This window comes from Meriones unguiculatus, chromosome 14, assembly GCF_030254825.1.
Source record: "Meriones unguiculatus strain TT.TT164.6M chromosome 14, Bangor_MerUng_6.1, whole genome shotgun sequence".
NCBI lineage: Eukaryota > Metazoa > Chordata > Mammalia > Rodentia > Muridae > Meriones > Meriones unguiculatus.
In genome coordinates, this window is record NC_083361.1 from 70,781,778 (window position 1) to 70,807,901 (window position 26,124).

The window sequence follows — 26,124 nt, forward strand, 5'->3', positions numbered from 1 at the left end:
CATAGCAAAATGAACTCTTTGTCCATCATAATTGGTACTGACTTCATGAGATGGTGAATCTGAGTGTGCTCGGGTTGAGGCATCAAAGGCAGGTTTCCATAGTGTAGTCCGAAAGGAGAATCCTGTAAACTGCTTTCGCAGTGCATGTCTGAAGCCCTGGTCTCTGGTCTCCTCTCCCAGACTGGCTGCTGTCCTAGGTTGAATGGTATGCACTGCTCCTACCCCAGTGCTTTTACATCAGCTTGGCAGGCTTTCCTTTCCTTGGTTATTTCTAAGCCTATAGGCACTACCCTTTTCTCTATATCACCTTTCCCTGAAACAGCTACCCTCTCCTTCCCATTTAGCCTTCTCAGTCTTTTTTATTTCAACACCATGGCTCCCAAGTGGTCCTTGTGCATGCTTCTTAATATGTTCTAAATCCTCTCTGACTCTGGATGTGAGCTCAGAATATCCTTCCATCTCTCTTTGAAGGATTTCCTCTTCACTCCCATCTATCCAGAGACCCTGGTGCCCTTCAGAGTCTCATGTACCCACCATTCAGGAGCCTAGAGAGGGAACTGGGATTCTCTGTAAAACTGGAGTAGAATTCAGAATAGGAATTCTAGGAGGTTCAGTACCCAGTAGCCACATCACACTTACAGATTTCTAAATTCCCTCTGTCCGCCTGTAAATATATTTAGCAAAATGACTTTTAGCAGAGATTCATATTCATTAAATTAATATACATTTTAAAGAGTGACTACAAACTAAAACTTGGAATAATCATTGTTTCAGACAAAATATCTTGAAGTGGGGCCTGGAGAGATGGCTCAGTCCGGAAAGCACCTGCTGTCTAAGCCTGAAGACCTGAGTGTGGCTCGCCAGCACAGGGGAAGGGAGACAGGCACATCCTTGGACTCACTGGCCCTCAGTCTAGCCAGGTGGTGAACTTCAGGCTCAGCCAGGAGACCCTGTCTCAGAAAATGAGGCAGAAAGCAACTGAAGAAGATGCCTGGGGTCTAGCTCTGGTGTCCGCACACATGCTCACGCTCATGCCCATGCCCCCCAAGCACACATGGACACATGAACATGGACACACACAACCTAGAAGTGATCGTCTCTATCCTCTCAAATAACCTGATATAACTGAATTTGTCTATCTGAAAAAGAAAAACTGGCAAATTTCTGTTTTTGGTTTATTTTTTTGAGACAGGGTCTCACTATATAACCTTTGCTGGGCTGGAACTCACAGAGGACTGCCTACCTCTGCCTCCACAGTGCTGGAACTAAAAATGTGTGCCATCACACCCACCCAGAATTTAACACACACACACATACAGTGTGTGCCAACCTCATTCCTTGTCACTTTGGTAGTGTGCTAGGTCTGTGTTGTTATTTTCCTAACGTAAGTTCATAATATAAGTTCAGCTCATACTGTACTGATCCTGTGGATCTTTTTCTCTCTGCAGGAATTGGAGGCCTCCAGGACTTTGTGCTGAAGTCTGCAACTTTGTGCAGCGTGCCGTCCTGCCCGCCGTTTATCCCACTCAACTTTGAAGCCACCCCTATCGTGAGAGTCGCTGTTGAACCAAAACACCCGAGTAAGATGACCTTGTTTTTAGCTGCCTATGACACTGGCATGGGGTTTTTGTTTGCTTTCTTGCTTGCTTGCTTGCTTGCTTGCTTTGCCTTGCTTTTGAGGCAGGGTCTCTCTACATAGCCCTGGCTGGCCTAGAACTTCCTGTACAGACCAAAATGGCATCAAACTCACAGGTTTGCCTGCCTTTGTCTCCTGAGTCCTGGGATTGAAAGCCTGCATCACACTCAGCTTGTCCCTCTGTAACCTAGCTATTCCTGGTACCTAGTAATGGTCAGTAATGATGCTCTAGACCTTCCCTTAAGGGAGCAAAGAGCAGTTGTGTAGAAGGAAGGATTTAATGGCCTCGTTACATCTGTACCTGTGTATCCTTCCTGTCCTTAGATATGAGACCTAAAAACACTTCTTCTTCCTTTAAGTTCTAAATCATAGACTTAGCTGTTCACTCTCTCCAGCTGTTTCCTCATCTACACAATGAGAACATTAATCTGTCTGCTTCTTCTATGGGATCCACTTCTAAAATGCTTGACTGGCATTTTAACACTATAAATACTGTTAGTTATTTTTGGAACTTTAGTTCAAAAATAAGTGAGCATTGAAGTTCTTATAATCGCTCCCTGCCCTTTAATTAACAAGCTTCCGTAAGGCCTTTCTGCCTCCAGAAAGTTCCCGTGCTTTTGCATGTTGAAAACTGAACACTGGAGAACTGTGAGGCAAAGTGTTGAATCAAAGCAATACCATATAAGAATGCCCTCAAAACCTTTACACAGCATTAAGAGATTTGCTCTGGCCTATTGGGAGGACAAAGTGGCAGCTGACTGTAGGAAGGAGTGAAAAGGCAAATCCCAAATGCAGAGCTCAGTCCCCATCTGTGCCCTCTCCTTGCATGTACTCTTGGGTCAAAACAATTGTATAGCAAGCCCACACGCAGAACAGAATGCAGAGGGTGCAGTAGCTAGTTTCTGAGGATCTTGAACCCCACGGTTCTGTCATGTGCTTTAACAAATAGATTTGTCCTGCTTTGTTTGTTTCTGAGTGTCAAAACCAGGGCCTTGTACATAGCAGAAGCACTCTTCCACAAAAAGAGACCTCTGACAACCCTGTCAGTACTTTTATTTGAGACAGTGTCTCACTATATTGTTCAGGTTGGCCTTGAATATATTCCGCAGCTGGAGCAAACACTGAAGTAGAGATTCTCCTGCCTCAGCCCCCTGAGTAGCTGGGATTGAAGGTCTCTGTCACCAAGCTTGTCTTACAAAGTACTATTTTAATATGAAGTTCTAGTAGTTTCTCAGATATCATTGTAAATGCTTTGTGTATCTGTGTTAATTTTATATATACTATGACATGTTACATACATACAAGTAAATTTGCAGGCATGATGATGGTGAGTCAGTTTGGACCTCGTCTTGGCTGGCTGGCTCCACAAGTCAGTTAACAGAGGGTGGCTTATTCCAGTTCTGTGACCTAGGAACTTACTTCATTGTAACGTTCCAGTTAGCAGCCACTGCCTAGGTCATCCTGGTTCCTCTGTGATTGTTAACTTGTTTTATTTTGTCATCTAGGTGAAATGCCTCAGCTTGTGAAAGGAATGAAGCTTTTGAACCAAGCTGATCCCTGTGTCCAGATTTTAATTCAGGAAACAGGAGAGCATGTTTTAGTCACAGCGGGGGAGGTCCACCTTCAGCGATGTTTGGATGACTTAAGAGAAAGGTCAGATTACAATGCTAGAGATAGAGAAATGATAACTCTAAAACCAATGAGATGTTTTAATGTTTCCCAAACAGGTCAAACTAAGAGTGTGGTTTATTTTGGGAGAAAAATGCAGTGCCCTCAATTCAGACATAAAACTGCTATTGAGTCATAAATTTAAATTTTAATAACTGGAAACTGACATGAATTTCATGCACTTGAATAATTTTGTATTTTAGCTTAAGTCATAAAACATTTTCATATATATATATATAAAGTAGATTTTAAGCATCCACACAGCACATATCAAAGCAACAGAAATCTTATTTTGTAAGTACAGGCTGTGATTATGACAGACTTCTTGTGAATACTATAAATGTAAGCCTTCTAGAAATTTCCTATGAAGGTCATATGTAAGTCATATGAGCATACCCAATCACTTTATAAATAATGTTTTTTTCTTTGTTTTGTTGATAATATATGTTTATTGCAAAAAAAAGTACACAAGAATAAGGATTATTGGTTGTACATAGAAATAACAGTTATGAACATTCAGGTTCATAAACCCACCTGTCCTGTAGGCATTTCCATATGTACAGCTGTCGGTGCTCCAGCTGTTACTGCTAACTCAAAAAGCGCATGCCATACCTACCGTAACTACCAATAGTGTGTGAAAGTGCCTGCTCACACTTTGTCAACCTTTCAATCACAAAAGGTGTTTACTGTAATACATATTTCTGTGTTTTCCAATGGAAACAATGAGAATTTTCCTGCAATAGCTCTTTTTTCCTTTCCTTTTTAAATTTTCTGGGACAGTAATAATGGTAACCTAGGCAGTTAGAAGTGGTTGTTCTCTCACATGCTGGTACAGCATGTGGTCTCTGTGTTTGTCACTCAACCACGCATTGGCCCCATAGACTGGATAGTGGCAGGAGGGCACCACAGCAGCCGCAGCAGGTAACTGTGGACTGGGGCGGCAGTGTGCAATGGTGTCCTTGTGGGATGAGGCAGAGCTCCTTCCAGATGGAGTCCCCCATGCCTTCTTCACTGGAGAATGCCACCATAGCTTTTCCTCGTTCCGTGTTTGTACAGCCACGATCCACACAAAACTTGAAGGTAGATTTCCATCTCTTGTCACCGTTTGCTCAGAGTCCCTGAAGTTCTGTTTGGGTAAGAGATAGAAAAGACTTCCAGGAAGGACAGCTCTCAAAGGGCTCCTCCCATTGAGTACTAACCAGGCCCAGCCCTGCTTAGCTGATGAGATCACAGCCAGTCAGGTGTGTGAGGAGGTGTGACCCCAGACTCAGGATTCCCTACAAAGCTCTAGAAGTTTTATTTGCTCAGTTTGTGTATTTGGTTATTTCCCCCATATCACTCTCCCACTGACAAGGTAAAATCCATATTATAAGCATAATTTATAGTTACATTGAATGGGAACAATGAAAACTCTAACATCTTTTTTTAAAGTATATACTGCTTTATTAAAATACCACAAGAGTTTTCTTTCTCTCTCTTTTATTTAGAGTTTCCCTGCATAAAACACAGTTTGGCCTTGAAGTCACAATCCTCCTGCCCATGCACTCTGGGGCAGATATGGGTTGTAATCCCATTTAAATTCTGACGTGGTCCTTAACTGTGTGACTAAACGTTTCTGAAAATACTGCTTACCATCCCCTCACTTAAGACAAACAAAACAGTTCAAACAATTTTCTTCATGCATCCCCCGGTGATAGAGGAATGACCCCGAGCCCATCCTTCCCTGTCAGATCTCAGAACTTACCTGGCTCCCGGAAGAATGGAATCTCGCTCCTCCGTACAGAAAGGTGGTCGCAGAGCAGTCAGCTAAGCTGAGTGCAAGTACGAGAAGACTGGGGGCAGGTGCACTGGCTCAGTTGGGTCGCACTTTGTGGCTATAACAAGTGCTGCTTTTGAACCCCAAGAAACAGAACTGAGTGGTGTTGGCAAAGGGCCGTTGTATTCTGCAGTACCCCAGTGCCCTGTGATAAGTAAGGACTTGTTTGGGGGCCAAGTGTAGTGAGAAGAAATTATCCTGAATTCCCTGTCAGGTGGGGTCTGATTGAGGGATGTATGTCACTGGGGGCGTGTCCTTGAAGGAATGTCCATTTCCTCTCCCCTTCCCCACATGTGTAGAACTTTTCATGCTGAGGTGAAATTTTGAAATTTTCACAAAAGAGCCAATAATAACCAAAGAAGAACTCCCAGGTGGGTTCTTGTGCTGGGACTGGAACTCAGTCTTCTTTAAAGCAACAGTGAGACTGTGATGTTGACCACAAAGGTGATGGACTAGTGCAGGCTCCAAAAAACAGGTTGCAATGCAGAGCAATGGGGGAAGGACAGATTTTCCAGTAAGGAGTGCTGCCCAATTAGATATCCAGAGAGAGAGGGGGAGAGAGAGACAGAGATACACAGAGATAGAGACAGAGATAGACAAAGAGAGAGAGAGAGAGACAGCACTCATTTCATATCTTACTCAGAAAAGTGTGTTAGGTAGGTTGTAGGTTAAAGTGTGAAGACTGAAAACTTCCTACTGTCTAGAAGATACTGTAAGGGAACAGGTAAGTGAGGTGAGTAAGAAAGTTTGGTATTAAAGGCACAAATGGTGGTGAAGATTTAGTTAATCCTCAACAGAGTCCCCAGAGTAAGAAAGCAAGCACCAGTGTGCTGTAACCTTTGTAGGAGCTGCAGCACGTGAGACCTACATCCGCATATCTAAATAATGCCTAAAAATACTCAAGAAACGCTGCAACCCAAAGGTCCGTTACCAACACCGACAGGCACACCACAACAGGAATCTGAAGGCAAAAAGGCACTTTAAAATGTACTGAGCCAGTCAACACTTGATAAAATGTAAGTTCAAACATAAGTGAGGGGCTAGGATCATGGAGTAAAGGTTTGCCTTGTGAGCGTGGAGACCTGAACTTAGACCCATATTAAAGAGGCAGAAACGCTGGCGCTCACTTGTAATCCCATTGCTGGGGAGGTGGCAACAGGCCAGTCCCTGGTGGCCAGAGAGCCTAATCTACGCGGTGAGTACCAGGCCAGTGAAAGACCCTGCCTCAAAAACGGGAAGATGGCGTCTGAGGCACAACAGCCAAAGTCGTGCTGTGGCCTGCACATGTACGCACACACACATGCATCACAGGCACACAACATGAGATACCTCTATATACCCACTGGTATTCACAGTTTTTAAAGACATCCTCAAATGATTGAGATTCAGAATGATATGCTTGATACATGACTAATGCGAGTAGTAATTGAACACTATTGGAGTTTGGTTTGTTGTCTCCTACAAAAACAGGCATTTCTCTCTGCATGGCAAATCTTCCGTTTCTAAATCTCTGCATGTGTAACAAAGCTGGGCAAATGTTTGTCAAGGCTGAGTTCTCTTGATACATTTTTGTTCTAGGGTAGGTTTTCCACTGCATGGCCTGGGATGGCCTGACACTCCCAGGCTCCAGGCTCCCTGCCTCAGCCTCCTAAGTATCTGGAACTATAGGAATGCACCACCATAAGAAGGTTGTCACTAGTTATAGTGGAAAGTGATTGAGGATGACAGCCGTTGTTGAGCTTTGGTGTACACACACTTAAACTACAGAGTATAGAAATTTGCCTTTAAATAGTAAAAGCAGAAAGGGGACTCAGGTTACAGTAGACAGTATAGTTGCCTGTGAGGGATTTGGAAGAGATGGGAAAGTGCCTTCTTATGGCTAGAGAAGCTGGGCCGTGGTTTGCGTGGGTGTTCACACTGAGCTAATGATCACAGAGCAGTAGAGTCTTTGTGTACTGGTTTGTGACTACTGCATTTCACAGGTATAGTAAGAACGTTTATGGCCAATGAGGACTGTTTTTAGTTGTCATGGAGCATGCCTCTTATTTCAACTTTTTCAGAAGAGGGAGAGGTGAAGTGTCAGCTGTTGTCGCTGGGCTAGAGGAACTGTCAGAGTTCTTAGCATCCAGATCTTAGATACAGAGCAGATGGAGCAGAAACCCACATGAAGCACTATCACAGCTATAATAGAAGCCTACTGCACTTTTCTATCTATCTATCTATCCATCCATCCATCCATCCATCTATCACACATCCTCTTTTGATCTATTTATTTATAAGTAGCAGCAGGCTCTGAATTGCCATGGTTTACAAAGCTTCTGCTCCTGGTGCCTTGTAGGTTTGGCAGCCCCATACTTCCCTCCACATCCTGGGATGGCTTTAATCATAGGGGCAATCTCTATAGCAGACTTCTTAGGACCTCAGAAATCCAAAGTAGTGCATAGATTTTTTTTTTTGTTATGTTATAATAAAAGGTAACTATAATGTTACCGTTGCATTGTCTCAGTTCCCACAGCTTTGCAGTTGGCTTCCTTGAACTATATACACATATATTCTCTAATAATTTAAAAACTTTTTTTCCATTGCTATGATTTTTCTATTTAAAGAATTCAGCTGTAAACTGGAGAGATGACTCAACAGTTACGAGCACCTACTGCTCTCTCAGAGCACCAGACCAGTCCTAGCACCACCGTTAGGCAGCTCACAGCTCCAGGAACTTTATGCCCTCTGGTCTCTGCGGTCACTGCACACACACGTTGCACATAAACGCATACAAGTACACATACATATACAGAAATAAAGAGTAAACCTTTTTCTAAAAACCTGCAAGTTAAAAAATTAAAGACATCTTTAAAACAGTGTAATGAAACATACACACACGTTTAGATTGATGTTCAGCACAGGCATAGAGACTTATCTGAAATAAGGCTGGAAGTCACAGTTTTGGTTGGTTTGCCTTCCTTCCTTCCTTCCTTCCTTCCTTCCTTCCTTCCTTCCTTCCTTCCTTCCTTCCTTCGTATCCTCCCTCCTTCCTTCCTACCTTCTTTCCTTTTGGTAATTTCAATCTGCTTCTACTCACCCAGCCTCCAACAGTTAACTGATAAATTTAAATCTTAGACCATTGGCAGTTTTCTTTGCTATGTGGCATTTACTTGCTCTGCCTCCTTGTATAACTTATTTTATTAAACCTAGGTGAAAATAAGTGATTTTTAAAAACCTACAAGATTTCTCAAAACAAGGAATTTTATCGTGATACTGTGGGTTTTTTGTTACTGTTGTTTGTTTGTTTGCTGAAGTGCAGACTAATTATTACTTAGCCACATGAAATTGTGAATTCCAGTAAATGCTTTTCATAAGTAGTCAAGGAGCTCTAACATGAATTTGGCTTCTTTTTCTAATGACATGAAACAAAGAATGGTTTGCGCTTTCAATAGTAAGATTTCAATAGCTCCTAAATCTGCATAAAAAGGAATTAAGCCCGTGCCGGGGCAGGTGCTGACTGGGATAGGGTGGGATGCTCAGGCCCATGTGCCCCACTGTCCACCTAGCAACAAGAATGGCTCGTTAGCATTGATGCAGTAGTAAACTACACCCTCAGTGGGGAGAACCACATGCCTAAGGGAAGACCAAGTTAGCTATTTGGGGCTAGTCAGTGGCCGTTGTTATTATTTCAGAGGTATCTAAATACTTTTTTTTTTTTTAACAAAGAATATGTATTGAATGCAGTTTTGACATTTTAAATAATGATTTTATATAGATTACCTTGACATTTTTAACATATTTTGTTTTATATCACAATTTCAATTATATGGACAGACCTCATACAAATTAATATTACATTCGAAATCATTCAGCATTTTGAATTTTTTCTTTAACATGCTGTTGAATTCAACTTTTCACTATAGTGTAAATGGCGGGGAGTGTGAATGCTAAAGTTAGACTGAGATTTAGATCTTAGATTCTCCACTTTCGAACCTCTTAGACAACATGTATATGTACCTGATTTTCTCCTCTACACAGTAAGGATCGTGGTCTGTTAAGGAAATTACACATTTGTGAAGGACTTGGCATAATGCTTCAGGGTAGTAAGTGACATCACAAAGCAAAATACACATGAGTATTCTCAACACGTCATTGTTATTTTATTTCTTTTCCGTCTGAATTATTTCTTGAGATTAAACTACAGTTTCATCTGTATGTACTCTCAAGTTTGGCCATCAAAGTAATTTTTAATTGGACAATGTTGGGTAGTCATCCATCTTGTGTATCCTGGAGCAGACATGTACACTTGAAGTAAGCTAATCCTTGAAAGAGAAAAAAACCTTACTGGTAGAGCCATAGCTCTTAGTGGAAGAAACCTTCTATCATGCGTTGTTTTTTTTTTTTTCCTTCTTCTTCTTCTAAACATTATAGTCTGTTTTGGGTTCTATATGCTAAAATGTATTTGAATATCAGTTTCATTTAAAAATGTATTTATTGAATTTTCAAATTTATTGTATAAATATGGCCCTATTTACAAAATACTAGAAAGAGAAAAAAATCTAGGGAGAACTGTCATCATCCAGTTTTCGTATGGAATAAATTTCTCAGGGAAGGCTTCATTCCAAGATTCCAAAAATTAATATAATGTATTTGTACATGCACGACTGTGCGTGCACACACACAAACACACAGATGTAAAGTACCCAAGAGCTTTAGTGTGAATTGACAATGGCGTAAACAGAAAATAAGACGAAATGAAAGCTTGCCCCATTCTTCAGCAGCAACAGCAGAGTCAGCCCATGCTAGTTCCAGTGTCTGTCCTAGGTGAGCTCATACCTGAAAAGAAAGAAACTAAACCTAATATCGTGTGGAAAGGGAACTGTCTGAGCTCTGTGCCAGATTAGGGCTCAAGTCCTGTGCCATTCAGTACTGCACACGGTATCTATGTGAAGCCGCAGAACTGTATGAAGCTGTTTAAATAATAGCAGTTAAAATCCAGTGAAATTGAAATTTCAATGCTTCAACAACACTAGTCGGATTTCCAGTGCTGAGCCATGTATGGATATTTACATTTAATAAATTTTAAAATTTTTTTCTTCTGTTGTACTAGCCACCTTTCCAGTCCTCAGTTATCAGAGAGAAGATAGAGAGCTTCTTGTCACTGCAGAAGGTTTGTGGTGAAATTCGAGTCTAGACAGTCTTGTGTCATTCTGGCTTCATGCGTACCTCCTTGTCAATGCCAAATGTATCATGCAGCTCTGACAGTCTCTTCAAAGCTGTGGTCACTGGGCTTCTCTTCTCCAGATGGAGGTGTGGCAGATTTGATCTTAAAGGAGTCCTGTGTCAGATGCCACTACAATATTTCTTTTCCACTCAAAACCATTCGTACCTAAATAGATGGTTTGTTTGTCTTGAGAATAAACAAAGCAGCGACATCCCAGCACAAGTAGGGAGCTCCCTGGAGGTACAGTCCCATCAGAGGTTGTCTCTCAATCTGAAATGAAAACACTGTGTGAATCGAAATAGAATGTAAATTACAGGCTCTTGTAGAAAATGATTTTCATGTTTCTGTGTTTCTCCACTATCTCCATGTCTGATGCAGTGCTATGATTCTAACCATCTATTATTTCTCTTGCTCTCATAGGTTTGCAAAGATTCACATCAGTGTATCCGAACCCATTATTCCATTCAGAGAAACAATCACAAAACCTCCCAAAGTTGACATGGTCAACGAAGAAATAGGCAGGCAGCAAAAAGTTGCTGTGATACACCAAACAAAAGAAGAGCAAAGCAAAATCCCAGAGGGAATCCAAGTGGACTCGGATGGGCTGATCACCATCCCGACGCCCAATAAACTGGCCACACTCAGCGTCCGTGCAATACCGCTGCCAGAAGAAGTCACTCGGATTCTGGAAGAAAACAGCGACTTGATTCGTTCCATGGAGCTTTTGACATCCTCCTTGAATGAGGGCAGAAATACGCAGGCGATTCATCAGAAGACCCAAGAGAAGATCTGGGAATTCAAAGGGAAACTAGAGCAACATCTAACAGGGAGAAAGTGGAGGAACACTGTTGACCAGATCTGGTCATTTGGCCCAAGAAAATGTGGGCCCAACATCCTTGTCAGTAGAAGTGAAGATTTTCAGAACTCAGTCTGGTCTGGCCCTGCCGGCAGAGAATCAAAAGAAGCCAGTAGATTCCGAGATTTCGGCAATAGCATTGTGAGTGGCTTCCAGCTAGCAACGCTCTCTGGCCCCATGTGTGAGGAGCCCCTCATGGGTGTCTGCTTTGTTCTAGAAAAGTGGGAACTAAATAAATGTGCAGAACAAGGAGCAAGTGATAAACAGAGCCAAGGTCAGTGTGACCTGGCAGGAGAAGGACAGGGGGGATGTCACATTGAAGATGAAAACCAAGAGCAACAAGATGGCTGCCCAGAGCCTTCTGAAGTGACTTCCCAGAAAGGAGACTCTCCCATCACTGACTGCTATGGACCCTTCTCCGGGCAGCTGATCGCCACCATGAAAGAAGCATGCCGCTATGCTCTGCAGGTGAAACCTCAACGCCTGATGGCAGCTATGTACACATGTGACATCATGGCCACCAGCGATGTCCTCGGTAAGGAGGGAAGGATAAAGAAGAGAGATGCCCTGAGTAACAATGTCTGCTGTATCTTAAACCCAGTTAATGTTTTGTTGGAGTCATATCATCTGATTTACTACTAAAGAATTAAGAGGTTTCTGAAAGCCAGAGACCTTATATGTTAAAATCTTGAGAGGGAAAATACATGTCTACTCTAAGTCTTTTCTTTTGGAGCAAATGTATCTTCTTTATACTTTAAGGTCAGATCTTTGATTAAGTTTGGAGTGATTTATTTGTGTGTGTGCAGGGTAGGAGAGACAGATCTAATTTTATCTTTTGCAGTTGGATATCCAGTTTTACCAGTATCATTTATTGAGTAAGCTGTCTTTTTACCAGTTTGTGATTTTGGTACCTTTTTCAAATATTAGATGTCCTTAGCTGTGTTGAATTTATCTCTAAGCTTATATTATATTCCATTGGTCTCCATGTTTGATTCTGTGTCGGATATCATGCTATTTTTGTCACGGTGGCTCTGTCATATAGTTAGATATCATGTAGTGTGATGGCTGAGTTGTGTTCACAGATAAATTGTTTTGGCTGTCCCAAAACAATTTTATATTTCCAAACAGATCTCAGGATTCTTTTGTCCAGGTCCATGAAAAACACCACTGGAATCTTGATGGGCGTTGTATTGAATCTGTAGACTACTTTGATTGAATACCCATCTTCGCTGCATTTTGCTAGGAACTTGGAAGGGCTTTCTACCATCCGGTGTCTTCTTCAGTTTCTTTTATCAGCTTTTTAAAATTTTTCTTAAAGAAGTCTTTCACTTCCTTGGTTTAATTTATTCCTAGACTTTTTAAAAGCTTTATAAATGAAATATTTTCATACTCGTTTTGTTCTTAAGTTTTATGGTGAAAGCTCTGGCCAGTAAGGATAGAACCCCAATTTGGCAGCATTTTTGTCCCAGTTGAATAAGCATTTCAGCCGGTAACCATCCAAGCCATCCGGGCAGTTGTAAGAATAAGCCACCATTCTTGCACAAGTAGCACAGAAATGATATTGTAAATGCTCAGTCCTGAAGAGGAATCACTTGGGCTTTCTCAAACCCTTTAATTACCAGCTGTTAAATCAGATCGCTTTCTGAGTTCCCTCTCTTTAAATGTGTTGGGGACCTCGGGACACGTGGAAGTTGGGTTCAAGGTGGCTGTTTTGGTGTTTGTTCAGCACTGTTTTACTTGGGCTTACTTTCTTTTATTAAAAAGGTGGTGGTACCAAGGAAAGTCAGGCTTTGTGGTTCTTGAAAATTCAAGTGAGCACAAACACCATTCCTCGAGGTGTCCTGTACATAGTATATATCTTTTCTATAGGAATCGTGAAACTGTCAGTGGTGGTGAAATTATAAAAGGTGGAAGTTAACCTGAGAATTTATTGTCGGTCTTCTGCCTGTAGGGCTCTTTGAGTCAATATATAGTTAATTACATTCTAAGTAAATTTGCTTTACTGATTAGTTCCCAAAAGAAGAATCTGAGGTTCTTTTTTTTTTCCTCTCAAAAGAAGTTTAGGCTTCTATCATAATAAAGTTCTTTGAGACAAACTGAATATCTGTGGCAACATTTCAAAACAACATGGCTAAGCAAGTTAGGTAGGTGTAGTCGCAGCGGCTGCTGAGCAGCAGTGTGCCCTCTGTGGTGGAGCTCCGTGTGTGGGGGCTGCACACAGTGACCTCCACTCCTTCTGCCCACCCGCACCTCAGACAGCCTGCCACCTGTCTACTCTGCATTTCCCCTGAGAGCCTTCTTAGGGGTACAGATGGAGCTGAATGAAGTCAAGTGACCTGGAGCCCTTCAGATCCTGGGCTACTCGTTTACTTTGGCAATCTGCATGCTCCACCTATTTCTAAATGTCTGGCAATGGGCAGCTCAGCCGATTCCATGACTAAGACTTCCCAAGCAAGGAGTGTGTCCACAACCTGAGCAGAGCTCGTGGAGACAACAAGAAAGCACCCACTCTTTACACCTACCTGCTCCACTTTCAGAGAGAAAGGAGAGCAAAGACAGCTAGTGTGACAGTTCCTAGGGCGGTGCAGACCTCATCAAAACACTTGGTTCACTGACAGTTGACTTCCACATGAAAGAAACAGAAAAGGAATCCATGTGTTGAGATTATTCTTGGTTTTTTTTGGACTTTTTCTCCTTTGCGTAGTTATATTGCTTATTATAGAATAGGTAACAAGAAAATTAATTGTATATACTCAGATTATTGATACGTAAATATAGGAGAGCATGAGACTACCCAATTTTTGCCGTCTAGGCAATCACCAGAGCATGGATCCCCATTTTGGAGAAACAGAGTGGGAAGACATGTCTAAGAAAACAAAAAAAATGGGGCTAATAAGACTCAATCCCTGAACACCATGAAAAGAATTACCCACATGAGAGGTAGCAGTGTGTGTCTGGGCCGGTCCCTTGGGTAATGGGTTCAGACATGGCTGCTTTATGTAGGAAAGATACTGGCCAATGAAACGTGTCCAAAACACCACTGGAATGGTGAAAGGGCACAGCCCACAGAAACACCCGAAGGATCAGGGTAGCCTCCTCCCAGAAATAGAAACCTAACGCTCACAAATACAAAATCACTGCTACTGAGAGGCTAAACCAGGCTCAGTAAAGTGGGGAAGGCATCTCCGAGTTGTCTCAGCGCTTTTACTTTGGTAGCTGCAGCCTGTTGTGAGCATGGGGGCTTGTCTCTGCCTCACAGCCTCCACTCACCACACCCCACCAACACTGAAGTTAGGTGCGGGGTCTCACCTCCTCTCCGAAGGATCATTTGCAATTGATTTTCTTTTCACTTTCCTACGACTTGTTGCTTTTCATGCTTGATTTTCTTTTTCTCTTTATGTGTTTGAAATGGCCTTTCTAAAGCTCACAGTTCGTGGAGGTCTTCACCTGTGTCTCCGCTCACACTAAGAGAAGCCTGGTTCCTCCCCAAACCAACAGTTCTATGCTCAGCATTCCAGGTGGTGCTTGCCATTCTCCTTCTACACAGACCCTAGATTACAAAGCTGTATTCCTATCTTTTGTCCTTTGTTTCCTGAAAGGACAAGTTTTCAGTGTAACACAGGAGTCAGCAGCAGCTGTCCTGTGACCGGGTTGAAAGCCCCAGCAAGCTGGTCACCCGAAACCACACCCAGTCCCTGTGCTGACTCATCGTCCCTAGGATGACACGTCAGGGTGCCACCTGTCATCCTGTTCTTTTGTCTTCACACTGGCACACCGTACCTGGCTGCCATGCACAGCTGTGTGACTTCCCGGAGCCAGCCGCTCATCTGGACCCACTGGTTGGCACCCTTTCTGCGGAGTGAAGTGTGGCTTTCCTTTGTCCCCAGTGCCAGTCTTCGCATGTTACGCATGCAGACGTGTTCTCCAAAACCAGCTGGCTGCCGTCCCCACCGCTGGGAACCTTTCTGGATGTTTTCACTCTTTCCCCTCCTGAATTGCTCTAAGTCCCGTTCCTGGAGCATCTCCTCAGGCCCGTTTTCTCCTGCCATTTGGGGGACTCTTTGGTGTGGACAGCCAAGAGCTCGGGGTCCATCAACATAGTCAGATGTTGATATGTTTGTGTGTGTGTGTGTGTGTGTGTGTTTGTTTTTTCTTTTTCTTCCAAACTCCACAACTTCAATTGGAAAAAAGAAATGGAGGAAAAAAAGAAAAAAAAAAAGAAGGCTGTTTCTAAAGCCTTTTTTGCTTCTTTCCTGGATATCTGGAGATCTTCCAAGATGACTTCAGACTTTGGTGACTGTGCCTTTTAATTTTCTAGGAATCAATACAAAGTGATTTTAGGTCCTTTTTATTTAGAAAATGAATTTCCTTTTTACATCTTAATTCTAGGTACACAGATTATTAAAATATATCCTTCTATCCTTCTTTACATGGACAGAATTACATATAATCAAAATGGGAAGCATTGTAGGAAAATAACAATTTCCAAAGTATTTTATCTTTGGGAAAAAAATCCCCCAAAAATAGCCTTTTTTTTTTTTTTTAAGTTTTAAAATGCTTTTCAAAAAGTATCTATGGCTGTATCATTATTATTGTTCACCCATGAAAATTCCCTTTAATGGGCATGTTTGGCCATCATAAATACCGTTTACTTTGTCACGTGACCAGTAGTTGTCTGTCTTTGTCTTTCTTCAGACCTGTTACTCTCTGACATTGTCCTCAGCTATAACGGTACCCTTTTGTCCAGCAGTGCTAGAGTTTAATCGCAACTATGATTATTGGATTAATTTGACATGTAGGTGTTGGCGTTGTGAGCGCATATGCACTGGAACAAGCTGGAAACACTTGATTATCTTTGCTTTTAAAGGCTTTTTTTTTCCTCTGCATTTGAAATGCTTTGTATGTTTGACCAGCATCTCATAATTTTCAACAAGGTCTTGTTGGGTGGCATGTGTTAATCTTTAAGTCAAGCATGGTTCTTGCCTTAACAGAGGAGGATGTTTTAGAAAACAAAAGGTATTGGCCTAATAATGTTTATTAGTAGCCCTGTAATTATTATGGTGTTATATCTAACCCACTGTCACAGACACCTAATAGATTTTAGAATAACCTTATTTCACTTGGAGCAGGGCAGATATTAACCCTCTAAATTACCTTTACTTCCCAGCTCCTTCCCAGGCTGTCATTCCTATTGGAGCTGCCTCCCATCCATAATCCCAAAATACATGCTAATGTTCTTCATTTGGGCCAGTTTCCTCCATCCATGCTTATCTGCCATGTTCTTTTCCCGTGGTAACCCATGGAGGTGTGCCTCTTCCTTCTTCCTACTCCTGTACTTGTTTCCTTCCCAAAATCCTTCTCTTCTCAAAGCCCTAGAACTTCATCCATACCAACACCATTCTGCCCTGCCCAGGATTAGGCCTTTTAATCAGCCAATCAGAAATAATCTCTTAAGCAAGGCTTCAAACATTATTTTGAGGTTTGTGAGTTTCTACTCGTTAAAGACAGCAAGCAGGCCATGGGGAGCAAATTAATTAACAATCAAATACAAAGCACCAGACTAACCCCCAACAGGAGGCGACAAAGTTTAGTAATATTAAGTGAATAAAGAATAAAATCCAGTTGTTCAGTGTACTGGTTTTCCGGTGGCTTGTTATGAGAAATTAGGATTGGTGGAATGGAAGATGGGTAGAAGTCTTTGCAAAGTGATAGGTTGTTGAAATGGGCCTGGCTAGACTGAATCATTCCCGACTCGGCCAGCCAGTATTTATTGCACAGCACACAAAAGAGCAGTTGATCTGATGCTCATTCAGATTGGCTTTAGGGACTGTGCAGTGCTCCCTCTCTGAGCCCAGACACTGCCAGCACTGCCAACTAAACCCCTACAAAATGACACTGTGTTAGCTCTGTCCGGTGTAACTGGGGTCCTTCGCTAGTTCTCTCAGAGTATGCGTTACCCTGCCAGCTCCGTTATCACCTGTGGGTTTGATTTTGCCTTCTGTATCTGTAGGAAGTTGACAAGGACAGTACAAACACGAAGCTCTGCGTGGAGAGTCACTGAAGACCTTCCAGGAATAGGTCAGCCTGCTCTGCAAGCAGCCCACAGGCTCAGTGTGTCTGCAGCTGGCTTCAGCTCAGCTTCATCATATCCAGCCGGTTAGCTGCAGTTACTTGATTTCGCATTTGTAGCTCTATGACAGGAAAAAACTTCCACGTGACCTTGTTTGTAAGACTTAAATGCCCACAGTGTCTATGAGTCTGTGTGCACGTCTGTGTTTGAAAGTTGTCCACACGTGTTACCAACAATAACAAATCATGAGATGAAAAGAAAAAATATCTCCTTTGGAAATCAGCCTTTTATTTTCTATTTTATTTATTTATTCGTTTATTTATTGTCATTACTTTCCTTAGAATGCTGTGCATAGTTGTAACCTTATGGTATAAGTATTTTTACGTTTCTTTTAAAGCATGTGCCTATCTGGCCACTTATTCATAATTTTTATTTTAACCTCTGCATAATTCCTGTGAACTTGATGTGCTTTAATTTACTGACCTATCATCCTCAATTTGGAAATTCATTATTTCATCGTTGTTTATTGTAGAACACAATATGCTATGAATAGCTACTTTTTTCCTATATTCAGACATCGGGTCTTTCTTTGCTTCCCATCTTTAAAGGCTGTACATTAATCTTAGCTGTTACATGAGAAGATGTATGTGAATCTGAAAGGCTGTAAAGACAGTGCTCAGTGGAGCCGACACAGAGAGAGAATTTTTAGCTTTCAGTATCAAACAGTACAAGGTGTTCGAGAGAGTCCTTGAATCTGAAAAGGGTATTTATAGGGCTGGCCTAAGATGACATATTCTAGGCTGAAGGAGCTGTGGCCCTGGCATACGTTGAGCTGTGAGCAGTTCATTGGGGCTGAGGAAGCACACAGCTTGTGCTCTCAGGGCGGGGTAACCACGAGGCCAGGGACAGGCTGAGGCGTAGATAGTGTAGTCGTGGCCAAAACTGTTCACGTTGACTTGCTGCTTTTCTTTCCTGAAGAATTTTCTCGTGTCTTGCGTAGAGCTCAGAATCTGAAGGTGCGTGAACAAAGGAAGGACTGACTGTTGTGATGCCCCCAGCCCAGTGAAGGAATAGCAGAGTATTTACAGTAGGCAGCCCGGGTCAGAAGCCCTCGTGGATTTCCCGGTGACAGTGATGGCAGGGTTAGCAGGTGTCTAAAGGCTTGTAAGCTTTAGGCCCAGCCATCACAGGAGCCCAGTGACTATGGAAAGTTTTATTACAGTGTTTTTCTTTCTTCGGCGATCCATCACTGTGCCCTCAGATTTAGAATGTACTTCTAGCAGAATTAAAATTGAACGGCTCAAAAGTACATGATTAATTACCTTCAGTTTCAATTACAAGTATTGATCCCAACTGTTGGTATGGCCCCCGAGGAGAGCAGTTGCCAGCCTGAGCAGCAGCCGTCACCAGTTGATCCTCATTAGCCCCTGTCACGATTCATTTACCCGTTTCCCTGTTCTCTCCCATCCCTCCTGCTTCTGTTCACTGTCATAGACTACCTTAATTTTTTTCTGAGAATGTGGACCGAGCAGATGGCTCAGTGGATTCAAGTGCTTGCCCAACAAGCCTAAGGACCCAAATTCCAATCCCTGGAGCAATGCGGAAGCCAGATGTGTGCGCGCTGAAAGCATGAGATCCCAGCACGCCCATGAGGGAGTGGAGGTGGACATAGTAGGACTCCCAAAAGCTCATGAGCCAGCTACCCCGGGGTACACAACACAAAAACAACAAAGAGACCCTGTCTGAAACAAGGCGGATGGTGAGGACCTACTCCTAAAAGTTGTCCTCTGACCACAGTGCAAATACTGTGCCATGTGCAAACACAGGCACGATAATAAAGACTAGAAGGTTTTTCCTAGATTAAGATAAAGATGACTTGTTCATGTGCACTGGATGTTTTGGTAACGGGGTGTGGGTAGGGGGTGATCTGTAGAGCAGACGGAGATTATTTAATAAAGTAATAGTTCTGATTTCTTCAGCACTTACAGACCGCTCTTAAAATACTGTGTTGTGAGAGGCAGGGGAATAAGCCATGTTGGCTGATTTAGGGAGATGGCTGGGATACAGCAGGGAATTCACAGCCTGTCCGGATCGCTAGGCTATATATCTGTCTGCAGGTGGCTGAAAGGCTGACTTAGGGAAGAGGGATCACACGTGTCCTACGTGGTAAATCGAGGCCTGAGAGGTAAGAATTTCAGGGGATCAGGTTTCAGGCTTGTCTAGCTGTGGAAGATAGACTGTCTGCCCAGGAGCAAGCCAGTTAGGACATACACTTCGCGTTTACCTAACTTACCTGGTCAAGTTCACTAGCCCTCAAGTTCAGTCTTAACTCGCCATTTCGGGATTTGAAAGCTGACGTTCCCAGCACTGCTGGCAGGGTAGGCGCTGTCACTGGAAGAATACTTTGCCTCTTTGCTTGGACTTGAGTTTGGGAGGAGATCACCTCCACCGTGACGTGCAGAAGGCATTGGAAAGCTGGGGTGGGGGGCAGGTGAGAGGCCCGGTGTGGACAGTCTTAGGAATCTGCCCTAGGAGTCGCTTACCACACTAACAATATTCAAACTGGCTCCCTGACAGTTTGTTCAAAGAAGGGTGAGCGTCAGGGAACACTCACAGGAAAGTTACATCCTCAGGAATTACAGAAATAAGCAGAATGGTGGCCCCGGGCCAGGTGTGTGAGGGCGAATACTCATCAGGGGCCTCCGGTGCAGCAGAGGCCAAGACAGCATGGCTGAGAAGCACGCTGGTTAGGAGCATGCAACTCCAAGAAGCAACTTAGTGCTCAAAGAACCTGGCTGTCACAGAGCCTTGGAGGAAGAAGTTAGAAGTTGTCTGCCTCGGGAATGTGGGCCGGGAGGAAGTGGTGGCAGACAAAGTGGAGAGCTGTGCCCTTCCGTGGCTAACGGAAGGGTCGCTATTTTAATCATCAAGGCCTTGTGGAACGTTTCTCTGCCCTTTGCCTCCGTTGCTCCTTCCTAATCACTGGCAGCAGAGGGAATCTGCAGAGAGGAGGGTGCGACGGAGCGCTGCTCTGAGCCCTCATGGGTGGGTAGAGGTGGCTGCGCCAGGCACATCCCCTTGCACTGAGGAGAAAAGGTCAGCACTTATGGTGGTGTCTGAGGAGCCTTGAACACTGCCCAGCCGCACCTGCGCACTTACGAATGCGCAGATCACGTCTGCAATCAACGGCTTTTTAAGCTGCAGGTGAAAGGTGAGGCTCTAATGAGCTTGTCTGTGATTTATCTGTCTTCCTTTCCGTCGTTCTGCTTACTGGTTGAAAGGGTGCTGAGCACCCACAGACATATGTGCAGAGTGCCACTCCCAAGGGGCAGATGTGTCCCTTCTGAGTGTAAGACCGAATCTCACCTCAAGACGATTGTGTCACGCAGAAGTTGCCAAGACTCAAGATTGTTAGACTTAGAGATTGTTACCAGACAGTAAAGATTCCAGGCGTGATCCAGCTCCAGGGGATCACGTGCATCAACGTTAATAGTATTGGTTTAGGAAAAATATGAGCAAGTGTTTACACAGATGTGGTTTTTGATTGGTATAAAAATGCCATTGTCAGTCACTTGGTTACTGAGCTTAAATGGTCTCCTGTCACCGTTTGGTCATCATATGAAGAATACTCATAATTACTAATGCGTTATAATACTTACAAGATTCCAGTCACACTCTTCTCATTGGAGAAGTTACCCAGAGGTAACTCTGCTTAGAATTCCAGACATCATGCTTCTCACACTGCATTGTGGGAATTGTCACTGGGGGACACAGTTTGGACTCTTGTTTTCTTTTATATGTAAATTTTTCTCATTTTGCCCTCTTAATTAGCAGTAAAATATTCACGGTCTTGTAAACCAGGATTATTGAGAGCAGACAGAGTCACTGGTGTATCATTACTGGATGTGCAAATCACTGTGGCTTTGGGTCAAGTCATGGTTGGTGGATGAACTTAAGTTTCCGTTTTGCAGGCCGAGTCTACGCCGTGTTGTCCAAGCGAGAGGGCCGAGTGCTTCAGGAAGAAATGAAGGAAGGGACAGACATGTTCATCATCAAGGCCGTGCTGCCAGTGGCGGAGAGCTTCGGCTTCGCCGATGAAATCAGGAAGAGGACCAGCGGACTGGCGAGCCCGCAGCTGGTGTTCAGCCACTGGGAGGTGAGATGCAGCCCCCACCCCTAGGACTGGGCACCGTCTGAGTGAAGCTGGCCTCTGCCGGTGTGGTGGCCCAGGCAAGGATAAGTAAAAGCTGACTGATCATGCCAACATGCATTCTGCTTCTAATGTAAAACTGAAGAGACGGAGCATTAATCCATCTTCCTTCTGCTAGAGGTGTATGTTAAGTTAGAGAAAAATGACAGCTCTTTTGAAAGTGAAACTTGAAGAACTCTTTTCCCTCAGGGGTAGAAGAATGGGGAGAGATTCTTGCAGAGTTTGGAGGGACGAGCCACTGTTTGTCCTTATAGCTTTCTGCCATTCTGGGAGGTGCAGTTCCGTAGCTTCCCCGGAGGAACGGCGTAGCTCACCACAACCCTCCCCCGTCCATATGTGGAGTCAAGCAAACAGCAGATCCTTCCGCAGTCACAGAGGGACACTGTGGTCTCTGCAGGGAAGAGAAGGGGGTTGTGAGGAGTGTTCTGAGTGTGTGAGAGGGGTCAGGTATGCCTTCCTGAAGAGATCCTTAAAGGGAAATTAGCCATTGAGTGGCAAAGAGAGTGCCCGATCAGAGGAGCGAAGGCCAGGAAAACTGCGTAAATGTTGTCTGTGCCTGAGTGGGATGATTCTGCTTATGAATAGTGACCTTGAGAGGTGCGGCACTGGCCTCTCTGGTGCTGCCCTTGCTGAAAACAGCTTTCAGAACTCAGGCCGCCGATATCACAGTTGACAGTCATCCAGCTCACAAGGGTGGCCTTGGTCAACACTGGCACAGAAAACTGGGTTATAGTGTCTCTGATCCCAACAGAAGGTATTGGCTACATAATGCCTGGGGCTTTCTATAAACAGAGCCTAAAATAAGCGTTCAGAGCTATTATACCGCATCACCGTTGGATAAGTGATACATCATATATTTTAGTTTTGTTTTAAAAGCTCATGAAAGGAGGAAGGCACGAAGTAAGTTTCTGAGGTTGACCTTAAGTTTGCTCTGCAGCTGCAGCTGGTCTTGAATCCCTGGTCCTTACCTCCACTCCTCAGTGAATAAGGCTACCTACATATTTACCCCGCCAGGCCTGCTGTTGTATACTGAGTGTTTTTTTGAAAATAATTTTATTGAGTCTCTTTAAATTTTTGTGAATGGGTCTGGGATGGGGGCTCAGGGGTTAAAAAAGCTTGCTAAACAGACATGAGAAGTTGAACCCAAATCCCCAGCACCCGTGAGAAAAATCAAGTATGGCTGCAGATGTCTGCACTCCCAGCGCTAGGAGGAGAAGATAGCAAATTCTGGCTCATTGGCCAGCCAGCCTCAAAAAGACACCAGCCATCTTCCTCTGGCTTCCATGTACACATTCTGGCCATGCACCCACACATTCATATGCATGCAGCATGCACACATTGAAAGTTGTCTCTCATTTCCGAATTGGCAACTATGTTACAGAAAGGGGGGGTAAGAGTGCGCTAACAGAGCTTCTCAGTGGGCCACTCAGGCAGAGGGTATCCCTGCCAGTCTGAAAATGTAGTGCAGAGTTGGCACATGGCTATGTGATAGCCCAGGCTTGTCCTGGTTTTCCTTGATGGTCACAGTCACTGTCCGACCTCCCATCCGAGCTGAATTCTAGCTAGGAGTGCTGGGGCTGAGGAAGAAGGCCCACTCCTCCTGCTGTAATACACATTGCATTTTGCTTATTATGCCATGACCTAGAACTAGTCATATGACCACACAAGGTTCCACTAAGGACGCTGGGAAATGTAGTCTAACTAGGTCAGGCGTCCACAGATTGCTGCCCATTGTCTGTTATTAAAATACATCCTTAGCAGCTCATCCAGTATTTACAGTAGCTGGTGTCAAAAGAGTGAAACAGTTAAGAGAATATTTTTGAGGTGTTTCTAGCTCTTACAGAAGTATCCCTGTACCCCCAAAACCCATGTGACTGTGTGCCCATCTGTCACTACAGAAGCAGGAGAATAAACATAGTGTAAGAACAGCCCTCCTGCTAGGCCACAGAGGAGGACTTTACAGCCAGCCCTGAAGACACCTGAGAAAACAGGGTCAGATGAAGGGGGAGGAGGTCCCCCCTATCAGTGGACTTGGAAAGGGGCAGGGAGGAGACCAGGGAGGGAGTGTGGGGTTGGGGAGGGAATGAGGGAGCGGGATACAGCTGGGACACAGAGTTAACAAAATGTAACTAAAAAGAAAAATAAAATTAAAAAAAAAAAAAAAGAACAGCAAGGTTTAGCAGTCAGTGAGTCCTTACACGGGAGCCATGGCGAGTTTTATTTTATCCTTTGTGTCTCCATTTGGTTTTGGTTTTTTGTTTTGGTTTTTATTTTTATTTTTAGCTGGAATTGAACTTGACTCTTAGTAATGTGTAAAATCTCTAGTGTCTGGAGCAGCTGCCGACAGTTATTCAAAGCAAGTCTCTTAATAAATAATTAATGATTTTAGAGAAAAAAATATTCGTCAAGGAAATGTCTGTCCTGGTTGTAGTGCCTTCCTTCTGTCCTTATCTTACCACCTGCTATGGTCCTATTTCCAAAAGCTTTAAATCTTTAAAAGCCTTTAAAACTGTATCATAATTAAATGCTACTGATCTGGTGCACACACACACACTCCCCCCACGTGCACCCAGTTAGGTTTAGAAATAACATGGTTGTTGAGCTCTAACTCCAAGGAGTTTGTTCCATTTGTGTTCTGGCATACCATATAATTTACAATCAAGAGCTTTTGAGAGAAAGTGCTTCAGAAAATAGAGGAAATAAAATTACAGGCATTTTCCACGAGGAAACCTTTGAAGTCAGCGATCTCATAATTTCTTTCTAAGTTTTACCCTTCTGCGAAAGGGGGAAGAAAAGGAGCTATAACAGACAGGGAGGGAAAGTGTTCTCAGCCAGTGCTGCCGCACACGTATGTCAGCCCAACCCCAGATCAACACTTCATCCTGAGGTAACCCCGAGGGAGGCTGCTAGACCAGAAGCACTCCCAAGAGGTTATTTTGGGTGTGGTGATTCCCACCTGCTAGACCCAAATGAAATGGAGCCCCTCGGCTTTCCCTTCTAGGGGTGTGGGTGTGTGTGTGTGTACTTGTGTCTGTGCATGAGTGTGTGTGTGTGTATGCTCGTGTGCATGTTTTTCTGTACGTGTGTGTGTGATGACCAGACAACGACTATCCTGGGTGCCTCCTTGTTAGTTAAAAGACATTATACATCTCTAGCCCTTGAACTGGAAAACTTGGTCTGAGGAGTGAGCTCTGGGCAGTCAAGTTCTCTGTGAACCAATGAGGATGGCAATCCGATGGCAATCCCTGCTCTGTGGTCTAAAGGTCAGAGACCTTTCTGTGCTTCTAAATGGACAGCCATAGTGGACTGGGCTTCTCTTACCCATCTCCCCTGTTGGAATTTCTTTGGCATGTTGATGCAGGTAGCTTAAGGTTGTCCACACAGGTATGAAAGTGGTAATGGTGAAGGCAGAGACCCTGGCCAGGTCAGACCTTAGCACACAGCACAAGATCATTACAACCAAGACCCTCAAAGAGTCCCCAAGGGAAGAAAGTGCATACAAACAGCAGCCCTGGGAGCCTCTAGGGAAAAACGGAGCCAACCTCAGAGGTCTTTAGCTGAGGCTTAGCAAAATGGGACAAAGTACACACAGAGTCCGGGGGTTGAGTCCTCACCACCATATGAACCAGACGTGGTAACATGTGCCAGCAGTCACAGCACTTAGCAGGTAGAAGCAGGAGAATCAGGAGTCATATTCCACTGCCAGTGATTTCTGAGCCATCGTGGGCAAACACAGTCAACAAGACCAAGTCCACATAAGTCGATCATTATTAGAGACAAAGGCAAAACTGATGAAGACATGCTAGTCATATCACTTCTCATTTTCAGTAAAGATGAAGACTTTTTTCTTGCTTGTGTTGCAGAATGTTTCCATGAGAAGTCAGAATGGCAGATGTTACAAGTTTGTTGAATGGTCACCGTTTTTCACATGATTTGTATTTGTATATTACTATTCTGAGGAAGATTAACTTGTTCATTGCTGAACTTGTTTCATTAGCCAGAGGCTGATGAAATTTAACATCTGCCTCACCTAGCCTATCCTGTCGCCTCTTCTTTCAAGGTCATTCCCAGTGACCCCTTCTGGGTGCCAACCACTGAGGAGGAGTACCTGCACTTTGGGGAGAAGGCTGATTCCGAGAACCAGGCCCGGAAGTACATGAATGCAGTGCGTAAGCGGAAGGGGCTCTACGTAGAAGAAAAGATTGTGGAACACGCGGAAAAGCAGAGAACACTTAGCAAAAACAAGTAGCTAAAAAGAAGTGGCTACTGCTGGTGGTGGGGCTTTTTCTTTTTAATGAACTAACAAGTATTATCAAGGGTCTAGACTGGGAAGATCTCATTTTGATAAATTATCTGTGTGGATTCACTTTTCAGTAATAAACCTCATCTATATATTTTAAAGTCATCAGAGAACATACTTTCAACGTGTTTCTTTAATTGATGCTCTTTCACGGTTAGGGTTGATTGCATTATGTAGAGTTATTCCCCACCCTCAGCAGTGAGGTGGTGCTGAGGTCAAGGCCACCATTGGTGCTGGGCAGACCCCATAGGCAGGCCTTCATCCGTAGGCCCTGAGCAGCTACTCAGCCAAGAATGCTTTCCTGTGACCTGCCCCGAGTTACTGACTTAGTCCTCACTCACGGAGTTTAGCATCATTTGGAG

General features: G+C 43.7%; 1 protein-coding gene across 1 annotated transcript in view; it reads left to right on the top strand.

The window, feature by feature from the left end:
* Positions 1–25,867, top strand: part of Efl1 (elongation factor like GTPase 1) — a 119,873-nt gene extending 94,006 nt beyond the window's left edge. Inside the window, exons 16-20 of the mRNA XM_021644397.2 lie at positions 1,449–1,580; positions 3,142–3,289; positions 10,747–11,717; positions 21,224–21,408; positions 25,523–25,867. Coding sequence (XP_021500072.1) covers positions 1,449–1,580; positions 3,142–3,289; positions 10,747–11,717; positions 21,224–21,408; positions 25,523–25,711 — 1,625 coding nt within the window. The 3' untranslated portion in view covers positions 25,712–25,867. The remainder of the gene's footprint in view (positions 1–1,448; positions 1,581–3,141; positions 3,290–10,746; positions 11,718–21,223; positions 21,409–25,522) is intronic.
* The last annotated feature ends 257 nt before the right edge of the window (positions 25,868–26,124 follow it).